This window comes from Mastacembelus armatus, chromosome 14 (assembly GCF_900324485.2).
Source record: "Mastacembelus armatus chromosome 14, fMasArm1.2, whole genome shotgun sequence".
Classification (NCBI taxonomy): domain Eukaryota; kingdom Metazoa; phylum Chordata; class Actinopteri; order Synbranchiformes; family Mastacembelidae; genus Mastacembelus; species Mastacembelus armatus.
Window position 1 is genome coordinate 5371937 of NC_046646.1, and position 23706 is coordinate 5395642.

The 23706-nt window shown below is 39.4% G+C and overlaps 1 protein-coding gene across 1 annotated transcript in view; it reads left to right on the plus strand.

The window, feature by feature from the left end:
* The window catches only part of cxadr (CXADR Ig-like cell adhesion molecule), a 35194-nt gene continuing 11488 nt past the window's right edge, over positions 1-23706 (plus strand). The window contains exons 1-2 of the mRNA XM_026329420.1: positions 1-172; positions 22282-22451. Coding sequence (XP_026185205.1) covers positions 121-172; positions 22282-22451 — 222 coding nt within the window. The 5' untranslated portion in view covers positions 1-120. The remainder of the gene's footprint in view (positions 173-22281; positions 22452-23706) is intronic.

Here is a 23706-nt window from a genome sequence, read left to right on the forward strand (position 1 = left end):
CAGCAGCCGGAGTTGAGTTTGGATGCTTGGGCCGAGCTGGGCTGCTGCTTTTCTCTCCAATTCGCCGTAAGTTCTCCGACTAAGTTTCACTGAAGAAGTGGTGGAATAGCTGGAAAAGTAATGGAGCTCTCCGTAGCCCGGTTCTTCTGTGTCCTGTTGAGCCTCTTCGCAGGTAAGTTTTCTGACACCAACAGCCGCGGAGCTTCTTTGGTCGTAATGGATTTTTTCACTGAAACGGCCGCGAGCAGTCTCACCGTGGTCAGCCGTGTGAACCCACTGTAGTCCGCTGGCGTCAACATAGGAATTACCTTTAAGGTCACAGTACGGATAACTTTAGATTTCAGCGTGGTTAAATATAACTTGGTGAGGCAGTGGTTAACCAAACCGCATCTGAGTACACTTTAATAAAACTGACCCACAGGGAGGAACTCTAGGCCACTTTAGTTAGCTAGCTAGCACAGCAGATAAGCGTCCGACTAATGTAATGTAAATACTCCAGCGACAACTAAGTTGGTGTTATTGCCGAGAAATCAGTATGCAGCGCCGTGTTTTTCAGCATTTGTTTCTGTTCTACCAGGATGGAAAGACAAACACAAAGGAGAAAGAAGGATTTCAACAGATAATGAAAGTTTGCCAACCTCATTTCATGCCTTTTATAGGCTACACACAAATCACAAATAGGAAAGGTTTCCCATGAGAGGAACAGTGGGTGAGTGTCTGTATAAAATGCACAGGAATGCCCATGATAATGAAATGTAGGAGGATTTTTGCGTCGTTTTCCAATGCCAGAAACCTTGTATGTCCGTGTGATGTCTTTTGGTTATGGTCTGGTGGTTAACACAATAGCTTGATCCGCTTTAAACCTTTAAACCTGTGGCTGCAGGGCTTCAAAGTGCGGGCTTTTTTTTTTGTCTGCCATCTGCCAGTAGTGCTGACACCCACCTCCCCAAATCCCTAGATATCTTGTCTAAATGAACCACATGTTTACTTGTGTTGACAGCTTTGTTTATGCTGGTGTCATTTAGTGATTTCGCTTGTTAATTGTGGCCATATAGTGATGTGGCTTGTGTAATTGAACTATTTCCTCATTTGGTTCATAACCACATTAATGGACACAGCCTACTGTGTATTTGGACACAGCCTATTCTCTTTCTTTATTATAAGCACCATCGAATAAGCGATGCAGTGAGCACATTCATTTGAAATGTAAAACTAGCACAGGTTTGAAATAATGAAACCTGAAAATCAAAAGTCATTCAGAACTTTTACTTTTTTTTTTTTTTTACTTCTTTTTTGTTTTTGACAGGGGAAGTTATAGGTGTCACCAGGGAAATAAATATAGAAACAATGTTGTCAAAGTTAATTATGTTAGTGATAATTCATTTTAAGCATATATTAGACCCAATCCACCTTGCTCTGTTAGTAACAACAAATACCGAGCTTCTTTGATTGTACGGGTGTGGTTGTTTGGTGCCCTGGAATTTAGACTGAAACTAAAAGATCACTCCTCCCACGCAGAACAAAAGTGTGAAACGTTCGCTTCAGTGTTGTTGTTTGGATTGAGTCAGGGATGACTTTTGATAGTTAATGAAATATTTCTTAGCCACAGGGCTGTGGTGGGGCCAATGAATTCCAGACTTCTGATTAGTGAGAAACCACATGTAATGAAGAAGTGCTTTGTTTAGGCCCATCCAGCACATCTCTCCATGTGAAAGCTGGAGCACTGAGTATAGTGTAAGGTTTAAAATGTCTGTTGTTTAGCCTTCTTTTGTCTTGGGATTGAGTTTGTTGTGTATACTAGTTTGGACTCATTATCATCCTAATGGCATCATGGCCTTGTCATTTGGGCTCTTTTCCACTTCACTAAACAAGAACAATATCTGCCAGACTTGTAGCGTTCTTTCAACATGGCTTAGAATTACTGCATTCAATACAATGATGATAAAATTGATATCTGACTAAAGTCTTTAAAATTGTAACCAGGGTTGAGGATTTAAAATCTGTAAAGAGACAGGCAATATTGACCTGGCCTTCACATTATAAAATAGAATTACATTTGGTCTTTGTTTGTGTTAGTCTGTGATTGTCAGAAGTTTTTCTAGAATATCATGAAATCATGGGACGTCCACATTAGATAAATATTCAAACATTTGTTTTGTGACAATGTTCTTGGAGGATGTAGACGGGCAAACAGTTGGCATCAGCACAGTGTGTAATACAAGAAAATAAACTACCATAGTTAATGTTAGTATTTTGAATGCCTGAGTGAACTAAGGAATTGGAAATTAAAGAAACAGAAGAGTTTCCATGAATGTATGTACAGAGTGTTATTGTGTCTATGTAAAGTATCCCCTCTTTCTTCCTTGTGAGGATTTTTTTTTTTTTGGTGCAACACTGTTACAAAAAACCTGCTGCTCCAGGGTCTGCTCTTGGTGCTAACAATGACATCATATGCTGTTACACATTCAAGACTGCTCCATGCAAAGAGGGACACATGACATGTAGTTCTGTTTATAACCTTTTCAGCAAATATATCTAAATGAAAAACATTAACCACTACAGTTTTAAAGCCTAGGCAGTCATTCATCAAATCTGTTTTCCCAGTGTAGTTAACATCCTTTGCATCTTCCTCTGAGGACATCAGTGGTAACATGTACTGATATATACTTTTAAATGTTCCAAAATCAAGAAAGCAGCTGCAGCATTTTTAGGAGGGTACTCATGACAAAGGCGGAATGACAAGAGTTTAGTTTAAATATTTATCTGCCATCCAAATGTTAACGAAAACCCTGTGGCATTTTGATAACTATAGAAATTGTGTTGCTATGTTGTGCTGTTTTTAGTAGTGCAACAAGTTCACATTCAATTAATGCTAAGTACATCGTGCATGAAAAACATCATTAATGTTCATTGTAAGGTACTTTAGTTTCTACAGCTGCAGCAAAATCCCCAGTGCGGAGCAAAATGACTAAGGACTGGGTAAAGAGAGTCAGAGAGCAGAGATGAAGTATGGGGTGAAAGGTACACCTTCACAGATATTTAAATTTTTCTCTAAGCAAAGTACTTATAACATTTGATGAGGGATTCAATCTGATTTAGAGTTCAGATTTAGTAAAATGCTGTTGAACTCCTTCTCTAACCCAAAATAGTCATTTTAGTCATTTTAGAGTCATGTTAGTCATGTTAGAGTGCTGTTCAGTCTACCTTGGTGCTCTCTCCACCCCCTCCAGTCCTAGCTGTTTGGGTCAGGAGTTAAGCCACTGACCTAGGATAAACAGAAACCTAGTGAGACTGGGGTGAGCAGCAGCAGCAGCAGAAAGCAGCTCGCTGATAAGCCTGCAACCAAAGGCCCTGGCCTGGAACTGGTTGCTTGGTTACCTTTTGAAAACAGACACACAGAGTGTGTGCTTCAGTTGTTCCTGAAAACTACCCTCCCCCTTGTTTGCATGTGTGTATTAGGTCTGCTTTTAACCTGGAAATAATCCATGTTTTTTTTACTACAGTAGCTGTTGTATTAAATATCTCGATACAGTAAAGCATTTCTTCTCAGTTTTACAGCTGTGTATGTTGTTAAAATGAAAGGACCCATAAAGAAATAGTTAAAAATGCAGATGGATGGAGGCATGAACAGCTCAACTGTCACTGGCCCCATGCAGACAGCAATGACTTAAGGTCACATTTACTTTATCATGATCCAGCAGTCCACTACTTTCCTCCTGTGGGCTGAAACAAGTTGCGGCTGCAGCTTCACCTCTAAGCAAGCAGCTACCCGTTCTGCCTGGAGTCCCCTGTCCTTGGACATGAAGCAGGAACATGTAGAATTGGATTACACTCCAGGGACACAGCTTTGTCCTCTACAGTCTGATGGTGAGGACGACCGTGCATGAATATTCACAGCCCATGACATTAATATTTTAGCATGCGAGCCCTCTACAAGCCCTGTGCCAACTCCTGTTCACCTGCATGGCAGTGTGAAATGTCATCATGTCACCTTTTATGTCACCACATCATTTTAGCTTTCCTCTCTTTTCTCCCTCCATTTCCTATCTGATTTACTGAGTGAATTGTTCTTTTCTAGAGGATCAGTGAAGATAATTAACAGTGGTGCTTGCTTTGTTACACACAGCCTTGGTAATGACTGTGCAACCAGTCTGTGTTTAGAGCTCCTACCTTTGTCACAGGTATAAAGTAAAACTGCCTCCTAGGCTGCTGCCAAAACCTTCCTGTATAAAGATATATTGATAAGGTTCTGCTTCACCTCTTTCGTATAAAGTCAGTCATTAATATTTTGTACTTTGTATGTCCTCTAATCTCTCTCACACTTTGACCACAGTATTGACCTACTGTGCTGGGCTCTTCACCAGCATATGTATATAATTATGTTTACTGATGGACACAAATTAAGCTTTGGGCTTCATTTACATATGCGCTGAAAAAAATGTCAAAGCTTTTGGGCTTCAAAGCGAGCACAGTGGCATCTGGTGGGTTGTAAAACTGCAGTGATCAGTCCTTAAAGACATGGATTGACTGCACTACAACACCTCACTGATTTGAATAATTTTTTTCTTAATGCTATGTGATTTGACAATGAGCTACCAATTGACAATTCCTTACCGCTTAATGAAATTACAATTTATACCAGCATTTTTGAAGCTTTGGCAGCCACATGCTCTTCCTCATGTGATACAAGCTTTATTGCAACATATTGAAACAACAACATATTGTGCTTCACAGGAATGAAACAAGCTTCTAAACCTCAGTATCGTGTGCCCCTCTCCAACGTTTGCTTTTAAGTTGACTTTTTACCTAGGACATGTTGCTTTAGTATGTAGCTATCAAGTAGGCTATTTTACAAGGATGTCATTTTAAAACAAGTCATGAATGACAGTAATGGGAGCGAGACAGAGAGAAGGAAGGAGGGAAAGAGGGAGAGAGTCTCATTTAAACCTCTGTTCAGTCCCCTCCCCTGCTCTTGTTTACACACACTGTATTTTCATGCAGCCTCACACTATTGTTTTTCTCATTTTCTATTTCTGTTGTCAGAGAACACTTAAGCACAACCTTAGCCAGCAGTAATTACCAAGCTGTTGCAATGCAGGTAGTTATATTATGATCACAACATCCTCTCAGAGAATAAGCAACAATACAGATTAATAACAGCAGCTGTGCTGTGGGATCAGTTATGTTGACAGTTAAAATTAGTAATGACAGAGAAAGTTAGAAGCCACAACTGCCCAGAAGCTGAACCGATTGTCTGTCAGCAATCTCTGGCCACATTTTTATATCATGTGATGATATAAAAATGAAGAAAATTGCTTAATCTTACATTAGCTTTGCAAAATTCACATTTTATAAGAGCTATCCTTTTGGAAGCTAATGTTAAAAACCAGAACTCTTCTTCTGATATTTCCTTAAAACAGTTATGCTTTTTTGTTATCTTCTTGGTTCCACAGGACCCACTTTGTATCATCTGAAATTTTGTTCTTTTTTTTATTTTCTTTCTCTTTTTTGTAATTAGGATCTAATTGCCATGTAAAGATTGTCTGTCTATATTTCTGGTTAATACCATTAAAGTGTTTGCTGAATGTTAGACAGGATATAGTGTAATAAACATTAGAGAATTTGGTAACTATAGACATTACAAACCTTTTTTACATTCTTATCAATGACTGTAGAAGGGGTGGACATAGCAAGCCCACTTCCAGGTTTGAAGCCATATAAGAAGTAGCTGTTGGCTCCAACAAGCCTTGGCTCTCATTGACTTCCATTGAAAAAGCACCAGTCTTTCACTATTGTTGCCACAGTAATCACTGTAGCTTTGTCGGCTTTGTTTGAACATGCACTTAATATTCCTAATTTTTTTTTTATGCGCTCAGTAACACTAGATATTAAGGTAAATAACTGACCAATCAGGTGCCTCCTTTAATCTACGTCCCATCGTTCCACCCCTACATGGGGATGATTGACAGGTTTAATTGACAGGTTGCTTTACCCATACAGATTTTGGCTTTATGCTAGCCACCCCTACGTGGTAGGACTGGATTTACCACTGCTTGGACATTTAAGAACAGTGTAGAAAAATCGCATGCCTGCCATGTTATACATAGAATTAATTGTGCATAACAGATATTGATATTTAGCCTTAGGCTAAGCCTTATGGCTAAAGCCAGATCAGATTGTGGACAGAGCTTTTGCATTCTATTGGGTGACGTCACACTGTATTGGTCCACGCCCCAGTGATTCTTATATAATTTTAAATTCCTGTTTCTACCATTGACAGAGATCTCATTTAAAGGATTGGCAAAGTTAGTACAAAGTAGACAATTTACTTACCTTTAGCATGATGGTTGAAATTTTTTAAATATGACATGAAGGATTGTACTGAAGGAGAGATGTTTTTTCCACTATTCATGTATCCTATCAGTTGAAACAAGGTCACTGCAGTGCTGATTTGCCATGCTCTCTTGAGTCCATCGCTCATCATCATTGCATCGCACTGTGAAGCCGATAAACAGCCTCAAAGCACATTCATCATTTAGCCACTTGATGCCCAGCTCTGCAACACCCATAATGCCCCTGCTCCTAATGAGGAATAATGGGTCTTTTTGACAAATAAGCTGTTCACTGTGGTCATGAGAGCTTTCACATACCTCAAAGCTCAAATGAACTTCACCAGAAGACCATTTTCCTGCACATACATGGCATAGAATTGGAAGAGTTGCAGTATACCAGGCAGTGAAGGAGATTTGAAGAATATTAGTACAAAATGCTGCATAGTCATTTGGGACAAATGATACTGGAAATCATTAAATGTTCAAAATGAGGTTAGGGCAACTATTCTGTAGCAAACTGCCATGTCCAATTAAAACAATGAGCAGAAAGTGAACACTGTTTTCAAATGGTGTATACGTTATACTAAATTTGTCTTCATTCTTTATTCAGCTTTTGTTTGTCTTCAACATTATAGCACACTGTGTTTTTTCTGTAGAGTGAAGTTTTGAGTTGAAATGGAATTGCCTCATGTGAACTTAAAATATTCCATCATTCAGCTCTTCAGAGTGTTACTCTGCTTCTGGTCCTTCCACTCCCTTGAACTTGTTTTTTCCACACTTTATGTATTCTAGTGGTTTTGCATAATATTCTTGCGGCATCTGAGCTAGCCATCTCACTGTGATGATACACAATGTGGCAGGCGTTTCCCCAGGGTGCTGCATCTGCAGGTGCTGTGTGCAGTCTGCTCCTGCGTACCTGCTAGCAAGGTGTCATCTCAGCTCTACCCGTTTGAGCATTGTATTATCCATTGTGCAGGGTTAAATAATTCAACTAGTAGCATGCAATATATAAAGAACCACTGCAGTGTAAAACAGACCTGACAATTTAATCTGACTGTAAATCTTTTGTTGCTGATTTTGACTTCCAATGGATGCATCATTTTAGAGATAACCACTGTATATTGTGATGTGTGCTTCACATTATCATCAGCTAATGTCCAGGCATTGTCTTGTGCAGAGCTGTCAAGCAGTAGTAAGCCCCCACTCTCTCTGCAGAGAGAACATTAGTGTTAATTGCGGTTCTAATCTTGAAAAATATTACGGCTTACAAAATAGGCAACATAGGCAGAAGGTAGGGTGAATTTTGGAGGAGGAGGAGGAGGAGGGAGTAAAGCAGCTGGTGAAGCCATTTTTAGCACCTCTAGCTCATTAAAAAACATGCCACATTGTCAACTACAGGTATATATGAAAAAATGTCTGTCCAAAGCCTCTTTCCTGATTCACTCCCACTTGATTTTGCACCCTGTGGTGCTGATACTCGCAATCGTCTTTGTCTGTCTCAGTGTGATGTTTAATCATCATATCAGTTTATATTGTTATGCTAATAACTCCAGTCCACAGAAAAGCAGATTTGTTATGAAAAATCCTGTTGCTATGCTACTCTGAACAATTTTTGACAAGGGTATGATTGCTTGTATTATAGATTTTAGAATTATGTTAAAGTGGTTATGTTTTGAAATTTTATGATGTAGGCTGAATCTTCTTAGCAGCGTTAAAGGACTGAATTGGACAGAATTGGACCCAGAAAATCCCATTTCTCGTAACATTTTTTTGCCTCATAATCAGGCAGATGCTAAAGTGAAGCTAAAGACTGCAATGCAGGTTGTCAGTTTGGAATCTGCATAGAGTACAAATATTAAATGTTGATTCATGTTAACCCAGACAGGCTGTGCAACTCTGTAGACATTAACAACTTCTGTGTATCATTTATATCTCACAAAGTGCACCTCATTACTTCTATTATGTCGATGAATTTTAGTGATGTGTAATATATGTTAATATACATTAAAATATTTGCCGGTGTAGGAAGAAAAGAAAAGGTACCATATATACAGGCTATAGCACTTTTGCAAAGTGTCCTTAATCTCTTCTGGAAATTTGATTGCAAGGAAACACTGTGTTTCATGAAAGAGCATTGCATGAGATTAGATTAGTTTAGATTAGATGAAACCTTTCCCCATGGTGAAATCTAGTCATTGAGAAAAGAGAAATGTAGCCTGCCAGAGAAAACAAAAAGTCAGCCTGTGTGTGTTTTTGTGTTTATGTTAAGGCAAATTGTGGAAGTGCAAGAGGGAAGAGAAAATATATATTGTAGTGAAAATGTCTTCACTATATCCCAATAAATTTCTTTTACCTACTGTGTGGCTGTCTGCCACCTCTCCTCTCTTCCATTAACATTCATTAAAATGGTATTTTCTTGTCCTCACGCCTGTGAAGCCATTACTTCTGGGTCATTGCTGGATCTATATATATTGGATCTATATATATGGTGACCAGGACATTTGTTACAGGTGGGTCTAGAAAAGGCTCAGCGCCTGAACCACAGCAAGGTCAGGAAAACACAGCAAACATTTAATTACTGTAGTGCATCTCGTCGCCATGAGAGAAAATCTGCAGCTGGCTCAGTCACCCTCCAGAGAAATGAGATTGAACTGAAAATATCTCTGTGAGTGGCTGGTTTACGGTCGTTATAACGCACATTATTGCACTGCATTACTGCAAGTTTAATCACAAGTGCTGCTGTTTTAATAAGCAGGCACACAGGGGCCACTAGGCTCCAGTTGTTGCTGATAAGTTCCTGAAGAACTAGATGTTAATGTGTTAATGGAGCCCATGTATAAGTCATAGGCACACACATACACACACAGCTGCATGGCTGGGTGGCTTTCTCCTGGTGCCTGATAATTTGAAAGAGAATAAACCCCACCCCATGTCATAGCATCACATAAAAGCATGCAACTCTTTTCACAAAGTGCAGAGGAGCACCAGCTCTACATTTAAACCCTCTGAGACTGAGATTGGACATCTATCTGATGAGAGTAAAGAGATGATTTATCTGTGACAGTTAGTGCTGTAACACAACTCAGCAGCCAGAGTTGTAGATTAATGACCTGTGAAAACATAAAAAGCCTTTGGCTGCTTACAGTGTCACCTGGCATTTTTTTTTCTTACTTCCACCTGTATTAAGTGGGCATTAACAAGTGTTGGGTGGAATTGTAAAACATCATCACAGCACATTTACCTTTTAAACCTGTACCAATATGAAATCTGTTGTTTATATTTTTGAGTACAAGCCACACTACGCAAGGTAAACACTTGTCATTGTGCAGTGGCTCAGTCACATTTACTGAGATTATGTACTTGTCAACCTGATCCAGGATGCCCTATAGATGCCAACTCCTGTTCACCTGCATGTGTGTTTGACTGCCTGTCTAGACTACTCAGGGGTCAGACCTTTTTAAGATGTCATTAGAGCCACTAGGGAGTTGGCTTGTATGGCATGTTTCAGGCAAAAACACTTTACTGCGTCCACCAAAAACTCAGTATCTAGATGACTTTGCAGAATCTTTGTTAGGTGAGCAGTTTGTGTGTGACATGTTTCACTTTTTTTTTGCCACAGATGATGAACAATGTGTTATTAGCTTCAGGTCAGAAATATGTCTACCTTTATTGTTTCTAGTGACAACAAAGGTGAAACTTAAGCCCAGAAAGATATTTACATTTCTTTAAAAAATATACAAAGAAATATTTAAGAATTTAAGATTGTTATCCCTAAGACTTTCATGTATTCACACCCATTTTATACTATATATGAACAGCCTTTTTTCTGCAGCATGTACAACATGAATTATATATCTATTTATATTTATTAATTTTATTATTAATACAAGCCTCGCTGCACTGTACTGCTGAATCTAGACGTCAGCTTGTGAAACATAGCGTGGCTTTTATTGCGAAGCTGTCATGGGAATGGCAATACCCCCAAACCCTCAGGGATAAGTGGTACAGATGATGGATGGATAGCTGCCCAGTGTATGTTTGCTGTAGCATTAAACTACGCTTGTTACCATGGAAACAATTGTCACCAAATCAACCAGGACCGAAATCTTGAGCATTAGATCTTTAATGGCATGATTGTGATCTCCAATTTTTATTGCCCTGATTGAAGAATATTGCAATATGTTACAAACATTTTAAAAAACAATCTCTATTGCAAAGAGGTCTGGGTTTGTTTGATCATTAGAAACTGGAATTGCAGTTCCTTTTAATTTGAGTGGTTAGGCTCCTTTATTGTATCCATCGTGTGTATTACAAAAATGCTGCTCTTTGATTCAGGAGCAATTTCATGCTCAGGACTCCCATTAAATGTGGGAGAAATCTATATGTTGATGTACACTGGGCTCTTTTTATTTGCTTGTGTTGTGGAGATGGATGTAATTAGCCTATGCCAGTAAAAAAAACAAATTGTTTGCTGCAGCACACAACTCCTTAAAATCTTGAATGCCCTTGGATCTGAGCTCTGCATCTTTAATGGGCTTACTGCATTTATCTCCACTGTCCTTCTCTTCACTGCTCTTTACAAGGCTGACAAGCTGCATCTCATGCACAGTTAAAGAACAGTACATGGAGAATAAATACCATCATACTATACCATGCCCAAAATTGTTGAATTGCCTCTTTGTACAGGATAGCTAAACTAGTGCAGTGCAGTTATTTTTAACATTCCCAAATGTGTGTTGTCACTTAACAGTGTATGTAGACGAGAGCAGTCGTTTTGAGCTTTCTCCTCATGTCTAGGCTGAGATTGTGAGCTCGAGGCATGAATAAACCCAGCAGTCCCTATTAAGCTGTAACAACAACTGACACTCTTCGCCTGCAGCTTCCTACAGGGCTTAACACTCAGGTGCTTTTACTACACCTGCCTCAAAGAACCTAGGAGTGAAGAAGAGACTCCAGCCATGAAACATCCAGCCTGTTTTGCTGTGCAGAGCAAAAAAAAAAAGAGAGAAGAAAAAGGATTATCCATCTTGTTATCTTTTAACAGCAGCCTTATCTTGATGTCCTGCTGTTGTGTATTCCGCACACGGTATAGGAAGGGACTGTCTGCATTGTTACACTCTTAGAAAGATCTCATTCTGGCTGCTGGAGGGAGGCTTTGGACAGGATGAGTGGGTTTTGCGAGAAGTGATGTTATAAATGCATTTGAAAACAAATCAATGCATTAGCTATTACAAAGCACTTAGTCAGTACACCAGTTCTGATCGAGTCCTCAGCCAACTTCCAGCAGCAACCATGTATATTTTCATTGTTTCAGTGTTTGTCCTGTGGCTCTTCACAGCAGACTCTGGGCATAAAACACATGTAAGACTGTATATTTTCTAGCACTGTCCAGTAGGCCATGCAATATGCAATATCCTTTGGGCAGAGGGCCTAATTTTAGACCTGAACCTAAAGCAGACTCATTGACTTCCTCACAACCAGTCCATCTGATAGCCGTGCATGCCTGTGCCCCTGCGTAGAATAAAAGGTTACTGGTTAAATGTAGCATGGGCAGAGGGTGTATCTTAATCTGCAGAAGTTAGTGCTCTGTATCCTACAGAAAACATGAGAAAATCAAATGTAACCTAGGTAACTGAGTCACTTCTTCAACTTTTAAGCAGCAAACAGTCAGATTCGAAGGAAATAAATCCTTTTTTTTTTTGTTCTTGTTTTGTTTTAATGGTAAAAATGTTATTTTGTTGGGTAGGTTGTTTCCCATAGTGGTCAGACATTACGTTTTAAAATATGCTGCACTCTAACTGAAGGAACAAGGGAGGTGCCCAGGAATCCACTGGGAGGCGTTTGTATTTGAATTCTTGATATTTTATACTTGCCTCTGAGCTGTCTGCAGTCTGGCCTCACACCTTAATCCTTTTAGCGGTTTGGCTGTGAGCCATAGCAGCCCTTGTATCTTCATAGATGTTTGCTTACCATACACTCTGTGTATATGCTACCTCATAACTTGAGTTATGCCTCAGCAACATTAAAATTAAGGAGAAACCAGTCCTCAGTTGACTGAGCACAACATACCAGAATTGTTAGTCTGTCATTTGATTCAGACGGTATGAAGAAGTAGTTCATTGCAAAGAAAGGCTAACTTGTCGTGCTCATTCTCACAGCACTCAATAATTGAAGTCAGTATGTACAGTGAAACATCCGCCCACTTTAGACTGAGCAAATGAAATTGCTGAGCTGTTTGAATTCGAGAAATGAAAAATTGTTTCTCCGTTGAAAAGTTCTCATGAAGTTCCATCACTAATGATGTATAAACCAGGCTTGTTAAAGGATCCAGGAAAGGCTTCTAATCCTCAGTTTATCCCTGTGTTTCATGGGGAATGTTCTGATATTCACGGTCTGTTGCTTTAAGCTAACTTGTAGTGTGTTCACTTCTGACATATTTAAGCATTGTCACGAAAGAGCTTTGTTCATGTCTTTATACTCACACATTTTGTCTTCTTCTACTTCGGAAGTGTGAATGCGACTATGCATGTTCTCTAAAACCACTGTGTAAAACCAGTGAGTCCATCAGTGGTCTGAATTAAGCAGTGTCACTTGTGTCAGTGTTTGATCAGCGATGCTGCCTTCTGATCACAGTTGGCATTGTGCCCTGGGGCCTGGACAAAGGTTGTAGCGGGGGTGCAGGCAGGGGCCTGGTCTGTATCAGATACTTTATTTGTTTTGGGGGATGGGGGATAGGATGGGCTGCAGCAGGGCTGCCTCCCCTCAGAACACAGAAACTCCTGTGTCAGGAGAGCGAGAGAGAGAGTGAGACACCCCACAGAGACATGTGGCTTTCATTTGTTTGGTTCATAGTAAACTGCTGGAAGCTTAGAACACAAATACCTACCCTAAATATTTTCTTTCAACAGCCGTATCTAGTCTTCATTTATGTATTTCCTCAAAAATATAAAAATCTGTTTTTGTTAGACATTTACATGTGTCCTGGATGATGCTGTTGTAAGTTGATCAAATTTTAAAAATCTATGAAACACCAGTAGGAAGTGGTCAGAGATACATTTCATCACCACGTGATTGTAGTGTGTCTCCAATTGTATCAGCAAATGGTTAGGCAAATGGACCTTTTTGCTGGCAGTGCCTTCCACAATATTCTGTAGTAAGTCAGCTAGACTGAGAGCAGCAGTCATATGTAAGTAATAGTTGAGGCATATTTGGATCTAGTCTGCATGAGATACATGTTGATAGCAGATGTAGGGGAGACAATGTTTGGCCAGCAAATACCTCACTGCTGCCTCACCCCTCTGTTTTTACTTTGCCGTACACTTCATCAAATGCTGGCAGATGATTTCTGACTTCAGCATTTTCCTCCACTTCTCCTGTAATGAGGACTAAGTAGCAAAAATGGCATACAAATGTATGAGTGCATATTTCTCATTTGCACCATTTCTCAAGTGAAACTGCAGACTGTTTTCAGATGCTAAATAATTGCTTGCAGGGAATTGTTGTTGTTTTTTTTCTGTGCAAAGTGAGGAGAACATGATTTTGTAATTACTCCTCTGGCATTTCTGCATTATGAAAACACACCAGCTGTTTCATGTGTATTTCTCTTCTGTCTTGCAACTGCATCCACAGACAGGCATTTTTATAAACAAGTGTACACAAATATATCTTTGACACATCTCATACTCAGCACCTTCATGCTCCTTTGCCTCTGTTTTGTTTTAATTAACTCCTGACATAACTGTTTTTGCTGTTGTTTCCCATGAAGATATCGGTGAGCTATCTGTGTGCTGCTCCTTAAACTGGCATCTCGCCTATCAGCTTTACGGCACAGCCAGCCCCCATATTGTCACCAGCTCACTATGTCCCTGAGCTTCAACCAATCCTGAAGGACACAAGCCTCTGTGTCTGTGTGTTATCATAGGTCTCAGAGACACTGGAGACACTATGTTCTTATCTGACTCTTCAGGGTGCTCTAGATAAATTTGCCTCTTTCCATAGGATGGAGGATAGAGGGAGGAAGGGATGTATTAGGCTTGGCCAGGGCTGCTTTTAGTGGTTTGTGTCTAGCTTTACAACAATTCATGGTGGCAGAGGGGTTATACTATCCCCTTTCCACTCTGTCTTGCTTTATACTCTCAACTTATCAGAGACATCAGTGTTTACCAAATTTTAACTGATGATGGGACTTACTAATGTAATTTGAATTCTCCCTTTTAATGATCTTTTATACAGAAAAACACCAGGACTATTTGTAAGCCCAGGCTTTCATGAATGATGTAATTAAATCAGAATTATTGTCACTGTTCATGGATATGGGCAGCATTTGGCTGCTGTGGATATTCACAGCAATGAGATTAACTACATCACCCATAGGCTCATCTAAAAGCTGTCAAATGCTCAGGCAGCTGACCAAAGTGTCTGTCATTTGTCACCCCTTCATCATTTAATGTCCAATTATGTCAAAACAGCCTTTAGGTCATCCACACTGGGAATTGATGCAGCTCTGTGTGGCAAGTGGAGCTTTCAGGCTGCATTACAGCACAATTGGTATGGTTCAACAGTCCCAACCCCCTGCATCACTAAGTAAACCACGTCCAAGCTTGCTCTCAGGGCACCCACATTGCTTCAAATTGAATGGCTCCATTGGGGGCAGTGGGCCGAGCATTCAGTCTTCATTTTGAGCAGCAACCAAGTTATGAAGTTATGCTCTGCTGTTCCCGAGATAATTGATGTTCTTCGGCATGGTCACAGGGGACTGGCTTGCCTGTTTGTGATGGGATAGAGTGTCTGTGATGTTTAATTTTCTCATTCCAGAGCAAGTGCTGTTTTACTACAATGAATTACAAATGCTCATTGCACCATCACTGCCCATCCAGGGAAATGTGCCACACTCTGCAGAGCCTCTGTTGCTCTTCTATTTGGTTTTGAGATGCTTTCTTTTCACTCTGTGGATGTAAATTCATACTTACATAATTTATTTCTTCACATCTTTTTTTTCCCTGCCTCACACTCACTCATACATTTCTTTGTTTGTAGCCATTTTACTGAAATATTTAAAACCAGACAGAAATACCACAGCCACTGAGTCCTGCATCAGACGATATGCAAACCTTTGAAGAACATCAACAGAAGTAAATCCCAGTGCAACGTCATTCACCTCTTTCTCCCAGCCAGACTTTTTCTGGACGCTGTTTCTTTGTGTGCCTGAAATAGTTACTGCCTTTATCTCCCCATAGTAAGACTTGGCTTTTCAGACTTTACTCCCAAGGATGCTCTTTAAGGTCAGAGAGTAGAGAATGAGGCTTATAAGCCACTGTGCACCCTGTCAATGCTCTAAGGGTGTCAGGGCCCAAGGGTCAGGAGAGGTTAACTTGTCAAACTGTCTTCTGGTTTCAGGGTTTTTTACTCTCTGCTGAAACTGCTTTATACACCACAGCTTAGCCCCATGTCTGTTAGAAGACCTCTGACAAATCGCTGCTGTGTAAACGACATCCATACTTAGAAATCCACTGGCTTCAGAATAGAGCTACAGTAGACCAAGATGCAGTGGCTTCTTGTAGGTACTTTTTTTTTTTTTTGGTTTTTGCATAGTGTGCAATGTCTGCATCATGAAAACAGTTTAATCAAAAAATAATTTTTCATTCTGAAAGCAATGTGGATGATAGCAGCCTATATAAGGTTTCTAGAGTCACAACCATTTATTAAATTGTGATTAGTTACACTAAGTGGACACCCGTCACAGTTCAGAGTGGTCAGGACTCCAGGTGTCCCCTTTGGCCTCTGGGTGGCTAGCTGGCTCTGGCTCCGAATTTAATGGCTGCATCGAAGAATAGGGTGGGAAAAAGACTGCATGCTGATCTGATCTCTGTGTTTGTGTTTGAGGCATTATCTTTGATTGCAAGAGGTGAAGCCACAAGACTTGACTCAGTGTGGAAATTCTCCTCTGTTAAATTATTTGCTATTGTGTGGGATAGCTTATAATTTTAAAATATGCATAATGATTCAATTAGTTGAATATTTCAGTTATGTTTTATTTTCATAGCAATTTGTAGAAAAAATATATTAAAATGAAGAATTGGCCCCAAGCATGAATAATTAAGGTTTTATTTATGTTTTAGTCAAACTGTGCTCATTTCCTTTTTCAAAATGCTCCTTTCTGTCTCCGCCTACTTAACCCTTTTCTACCTCCCTAACTGTCTGGCTCTCTCTCTCTCCCTCTTTTTCATGCTGTCTGTTAAGTGCCACAGCGGCCTTCTTTGAGGGATTGGTTGCCAGGAGACAGGATTCGCTCCCCGTTGTATGCTGACAAAGGTGGAGGGGGTGGGTGGCGGGGTTACAATCAGCAGGACTGGAGAGAATTGGAGGCCCAGGGGACTGGCACTCCACAATTGTGGGTGTGTTACAGAGGAGGAGGACAGACACAGAAGTGGGTGTGGGGGTGTGAGTGAGAGAGTGAATGGCAGTGGGGGTAAAGGGTGGACCACACTAACACCCTGAATTCCTCTCACTCATTCCCAGTCTCCCAGTAGCCACACTGGGATGTGCTGTGTCAGACAGTGTAGCGGAGACCAAGGGAATGAGACACAGACCTCTATGAATATTCATTAAGGCAGAGTTTTTAATTAGCCAGCAGGTCCTCCCCCACTGCTCAGCTCCCTTACTACATGGACATGGACTCACACTACAACAGCAGCAAAAGCAGCTCAAGGAAATAACTGTGTGTTTCTGGTCAATGACTGTTCTGCATAGTTGTCCTTGGCCTGTACTGATATTCTCACTTATCGGCAGATTGTATTATTTTGAGGAAGTTCACTCTTTCTCTAGTTCCATTGCAGAATAAAGTCTGAGACTGACCCAATATAAGAGATTGGCAGAGACTCAGAGCCCAGTGAAATCGCTTCTGCTCAGAGTTGTCTGTTCCAGGGTTCAGACTTTATGTACAGGATGCTGATAGTGGATGGTTACTGATAAACACTGTGAGTTGCCTTTTTTAACGCACTAACAGAGTTGTTTGTTATTTCAATATGTGCAGCAAGTGGAGGATGATTTTTTTTCCACTGATGTTGAAATTTTCCATTAATCATAGTGTGTGCACCAAACAGCATTTCCTAGTTAGTGGCAAGAGTTCTTGATTTTTTATTGTTTTATTGTATACTTTCTAAATAGTCTGTTGTAGAAAAATCCTGAAGATTTGAAAACACAATTCCTGGGGCCTGAAATAGTACAGTATTTTCTGAATTGATTGTTTGGTCTATAAAAGTTTTAAAAAAATAGTGAAAATGCTTTAATAATAATTTTCTCACAGATAAAGGAGACTTATACAAGCTGCTTGTCTTATATAACCAACAGTTCAAATCTGCTGGTCGTTATTTTAGAGAAAAGAAAAGCTAATCCTCACTTGAGAACGTGAAACCAAAGACTGTAAGTGATTCCCAGCTTTTGATTTGTCTGGGCTTACCTGGCCACATAATCTCACTCCCTTTCTTGCATGCTGTTTGCAGTCCACAGTTCAGTTTTTTTATTCATTGATCAAAGAGATTTTTTATGAAGCTGCTATCTTTTTTTTATAATGATTTGCATTTTATTGAAAGAATGGCCATCTGGCTGCTTGTCCATGAAGCCTAAAAATGTGGCACTTTTTTAAATGGATATCTTTGTTGGCTCAAGATCTAATCTAATAGTTAAAGTTTAGGAAAAAAGAAACCTATATAGTACCGCCAAACTAAGCCTGGTTCTGTTGGAGGTTTCTCCATTAAAGGGAGTTTTTCTTCTCTTACCAAGTGCTGCTCATGAGGGATTTGTTGGGTTTCTATTTCTGTTTTTTTTGTTTGTTTGTGTGTTTGTTTGTTTTGGGGTTTTTTTTTGTAAAGTGCCTTGAGATGATTATATTGTGATTTGGTGATTTGTTAGACCCTTTACATCACCCTCCTGCCTTGCTATGGGTAAGATGCTACAAACATTATCTTAATTGCATTTATTATTCCAATTGAGTTTACGGGACTGTACATTAGCTGGATTAAACGAGTTTTTAAGTTCCTACATGTTTATTGAATGTAGGTTCATCTTAGATAACACTCATGGGGTTTATAGTTTCTCTTCACTGATACTGCCACCAGCTAGACTGGTTTATAAGGGATCAATTGCCAGTAGAAGGGATAATATCCTGAAATGGTACTCTGTGGCCCTCAGTGAAAAGGCTCCTGGCTGAACCGAAAATTAAACCAATGCAGCCTTAGAGGTTTGTCATTGATTTAACAAATACATCAGTGAGTGTCCTCTATTATGTGTCACAGAATGCAGTCTCTGTGATAAACTGCTTCAGCTGAATATCTTTTTTTCTCAGAATATATAATTTTTCTCCCCTTTCTTAGCAACTTAAAAAAATGCCTCTGGTTCTTTGAGTACTTGATGAATTGACACAGCTTTCTGTCATGCAGATGCCAAGCTGTGTATCTGTTTTGACAGTGATAGACATATACCTCACTTTTCTCTGTATTGCTCCCCGTTCCTCATGCTGTGGCTGTAGGCAATGAATCGCTCCCATCAAGGACGTCTGTCAAAATCTGTGGGCTAAAACGACCAGCTGCAGCACCAGAGGCTGGGCAGTAAAACAGTGCTTGTACTTTGCATCCCTATCAAATGCTTACAGGCTCTGAGCTTCAACAATAGTGGGTGTGATTGTCACTCTGTATATACATATATGTGTGTTTTGTTGTATTTTTCATTTATTTGTTTGCCACAACCACAAGGGCAGTATGGTCTGAGGCTGATACAGAGCTGACAGACTGGACGTCAGCTTGTAGCTCACACCTTCCACAGAAATTACAATAATTAGGGCTGTCAGTCGATTAAAATGTTTAATCGTGAGTAATCACGATAGTCATGAGTTAACTCGTGATTAATCACAACTTAATCGCACATTTTTATCTGTTCTAAATGTACATTAAATTAATACTTTTAAAGTTTTAAACACTCTAATCAACATGGGCATGGACAAACATGGATGCCTTATGCAAATGTATGTTTATAATTAGTGAAACTACCATAAACATACAGCATAAAGAGCACACACATGTTTCAAAGATGGTAGATATGTTTTTCAAAGAACTTTCTATGAAACACAAGTTCCCATTATTCCTCTTTCTTTGCACTGAGCCAGTTGCTCAAACAGACGAGCCTGTTCACATTTTCAGATGACAGGGCAGCTCACTTTTTCTGAACAACATGCCCTGACAGTGAAAACAATCGAACAAAACAAGGTATGGATGTGATGGAGGTGATGCTAAGTATCTACAGACATCGTTTTGTAAATGAATTTACCGTTCAGACCTTTTTCTGTCTCCATTTCTGTTTGCTGCTGCTCTCTTTACTGTCTATGGATGTATTTTTTGTTTTCTACTACGGGCTAGGCCACGGGTCAGACAGGAAATGTGTGCCACGTTAATAAAATTAGTGCCGTTAAAATGAGTTTGTGTTAACACATTATTAATACGTTCATTTTGACAGCCCTAACAATAATACAATCACCTGGCAGCATCCTCTGCATCTCAAAATCACAATTACTAGAGGAGGAGTGTTACCATTTGTCATTTAAATTGCATACATGATATCATGGCTGTCACCTTGACTTTACCCCCCCACCTCCCCTTCATGTCTGCCAGCAGCCATGTTGTGAAGTAAATAAAATGGATAGTGTTCAGGTGGGTTAAAAACAGAAAGGATGTTTCTGCATGTTTCTGTGTTGCATACAGAGTTGAAAGGGTGACTGCAGCTCCAGGACTGCTCTGTACACCACATAATGCACTTTGAACACTGGTTTAAATCACTTTCTCCCCATACAGATGCATGTACTGTCATTTGTTTTGACTTTTATGGAAACATTATAATCAAAGTGAGAAGCCTTTCCAATGAGAGGAAAAAGGTTCATTTTCCTAGGAACAAGGTTTACGGTTGCCAGGTTTTGCTTTGGTTTCAGCAATTACCTTTTGCACGTTAGTCAGCTTTCTTTGTCAGTTAGTGGAAAAGCTGATAAATGAGAGAGAGATGGGGGTGAGAACATGCTGTGGTTTTTTTGGTTTTACAGGGAGTAAAAATGATCTTTTATTTGCCGCAATTTTCAGTTGCATGTGTTTGGTGTTATTTTGCAATGTGTTAAGTGTTTCTTACACATTTACGTGCTTTTTAGCAGCAGCACATTGTGGTGATAGTTTTGGGTTGTTTTTTTTAAGCTGTTCTCTCCTCAGCTCACTGACTGTAAGGTCAGAAAGGCTGTCAGAAAGATTTTAAAGTGTCAAGGCAACATGTGACAACTCCATTCTCTATGGACTGTGTTCACTGCTGCGGCTAAAATCTCTTATTGAATGGAGAACTAGTGGATATCATCAGGAGGTTATGTTTATTCATTCTAAGGATGAATACTTAAGAGTCTGTTCCAGTTTGGTGATGGGACACTGTTTCTCTTTATCACCATTATTCCTGCAGCTAAGCTATGTTCTACTGTATTAGTCTTTTTTTTCCACTGTGATTTGCATTATGCATATTTTAAGAGGCACTTTGCATCTTAGACAAGATGTCAGCATGTTCATTTTATGACACACATTACTCAAATCAAAATGTTTGACCGCTGACTGAAAATGCTTATCACCACACACCATTATCACTGATTTTTCATCCAAATGACGCAGTTTAATTCAAACAGTAGAATTTTCCATCAACCAAAAAAAAAAAACCTTATGAACATACAGTTTATTGTTTTCTACCAGTCATTGCAGACACTGTTCAAAATGAACATTGGTGTTTACCAAAAAGCCAATAAAAACCATGCAAATGATTACTAATCACCAAAGTGCTTTCAGATGGGGCTGTGGTTGTGTAATCTGACCACAGGTCTTTCTGTTCTGAACCTAGCTGCTTCTAACTACAAGAGCACTTTTTTTTTTTATCCAACTTTTATGCATAAAAAATATATGTATTTCAGTTAAAGGAAATGCTGCATCTCCTGCAAAAGCCACAGAGGAAAACATGAAATTGTCATGTGTAAAAAGAAGCTGCAGAAGCTGATGGTGTTGCAAATCAGTTAGTAGTGTATAGATGTTTTTTTCTGATAAAATGGCCTCAGTGGCAAAGGTTTTGTTAGCAGTCATCATGTCAAGTAACGTTTAGTCTAAAGTCATTTGATATTTATATTGAGAACGTCACCTCATATTATCCTGAGCTTCGCTGATGAACACAGCACTTGTGAAGGAGATAAAAATATTTATCTAGAGTAGTTTGGGCACATGCAGACTGAGCTTTCCTCATGGTCTGAAGCTGATAACTTCCAGTCTGTTTAGTGATGTCTGTGATTGTTTGTTTTCCTTCGTTTTCCTTTGTCTCTGATAGATCTCAGATTTCTTGCAAATCACATCTTGATCTCAGTGAGTTTGCCTGAATAAATAAAGTATATAAAAAATTATTTATCTTTACTCAGTCTTTGTTTGTTTCTGACATATGAAAATTGTGTCACAGCTGGGTGTGAACACAATAAGTATAACTTGAGTTAAATTTTTTATGTTTTAAATCTTAAAAATGTTGAAATCAGTCTTAATAGGTATTTAAAAATCTTAAATTGAATTTGACTCATCTCTTGTCTTGTCTCTTTCCTGGCGTAGCCAGCAGTGGGCAGGAATGAAAATGCTAATGTTTTTAATTGTCTTTCATTCTGCATCATCATCAGATGTATAGCAAACACTCTTCCTACATTAAATAGGATTTTAGCATAAATGTCAATAGATTTATGTATATAATGAATAATTATAACATTTCTTTGTCTTGTACTTTGGTCTGTATGGCGGTGTAATGGATACTATATTTAAAAGTGTCAAATTCAGTTTTGTGAATGCTTCAGAAACCCTGTTGATTATTATACATATTTCCATGTTGACAGTTTCCTCTCCGTGTCTCTGTACAGGTTTGGCCTCGGGTCTAGAGATTACGTCAACTGGGCCGACATCCATAGAAAAGGCCAGTGGTCAGAGCGTGAAGCTGGACTGCCAGTTTACTCTGGCATCTGAAGACTCTGGACCACTTGATATCGAATGGAGTTTGCTGTCCTCAGACAACCAGAAAGAGGACAAAGTGGTATGTGTAAATGTTCCCCACACACATTAAAAATTGTTTAATTGAAGAAATAGCATATGAAGTATTTGGCAGTCATCTGTTCTCTGATGGGCTTTAAGTCATTTAATCAGTGTTCAGAGAGCAGTTTTGGTATGTGGATTTTTTTCCAACCTAATCTTCTGTGTCTAGCTTCAGAAATTCTTCAACATTATTTTTCAGTTGCATTATAATGAAGGAAGCATACAGTATACAAGATAAATGAAAATGTACTTTTGTTGAGCATTGCTCACAGCAGTACTCTCACAGGCACAGTGGGAGTAATGGGAGTTGTCTTTATCCCAGGCAGTGTCTTGCCTTTCCAGCATAGCCCTCAGCCATGGAAAGGAAAGACTAGGTAATAGGAACTCTATATGCCCATGGGGCTTTCACAGCCATAGACACAGATTCTTGCTACAGTGCTATCACTTGGCTAACTACTCCCCCACAAAGCCTGTTCAACCCTCTCCATCCCTGGTGTCCTGTGGCTTTAGAGGCTTTATTTTTCTTTTTTTCAGCCAAATGTTTGAAATAGGTCACAGGCCCATCATTAGGCTTCTCTTCCTCTGAGCCAACCAGTTCTATCCTACCCAGGTAGAGCTCCACCCACATACTGCTGCTCACTGATCCATTGTATAGATTATTGAAGAGACACCATTTACCTCTGTCTATATGTTCTTAACTGTAGTAGTGAGCAAAGAGAGGTATTTAATCTTAGTTTATCAGTGAATGATGAAATATTTTCAGTGTTTTGTAAAAATTCTGCATCTATTAGTTTCTTAATAATTCTGCGAGTGAGTGGTTTCTTTGTTTTGCTCTCTCTTCTTCATGGCTGAATACGGCTGTAGAAAAATATCAAATGATACCGAATTGCATCTGGTCTCACACTTTATTTTCTTTACTTTTTAATGACTTGCTGAGACGTTCTGCATACACATTATTGTTGCCAAACCTTTGTTGGAATTTAAACAGGCCAGACATCTCTTTGAATGTATTTGTTCTCCTTGACCTATCTGATTTTGCTCGCTGTATACACACACTCACATTTGTATTGCCTTTAACCAGTTTCAACTCATGCACAGAGTAAATTGAAATTAGCAGCATATTAATTCCAAGGGACTATTTTAATATATGTGACAGTGTGGAATTAGGCTGACACACCAAAGTTACCAGGTCAGGCAAAGCAAATCTTATACCCTACATGTTCATGAAGAACCCTTTACTCACAAGGCTTGAGATA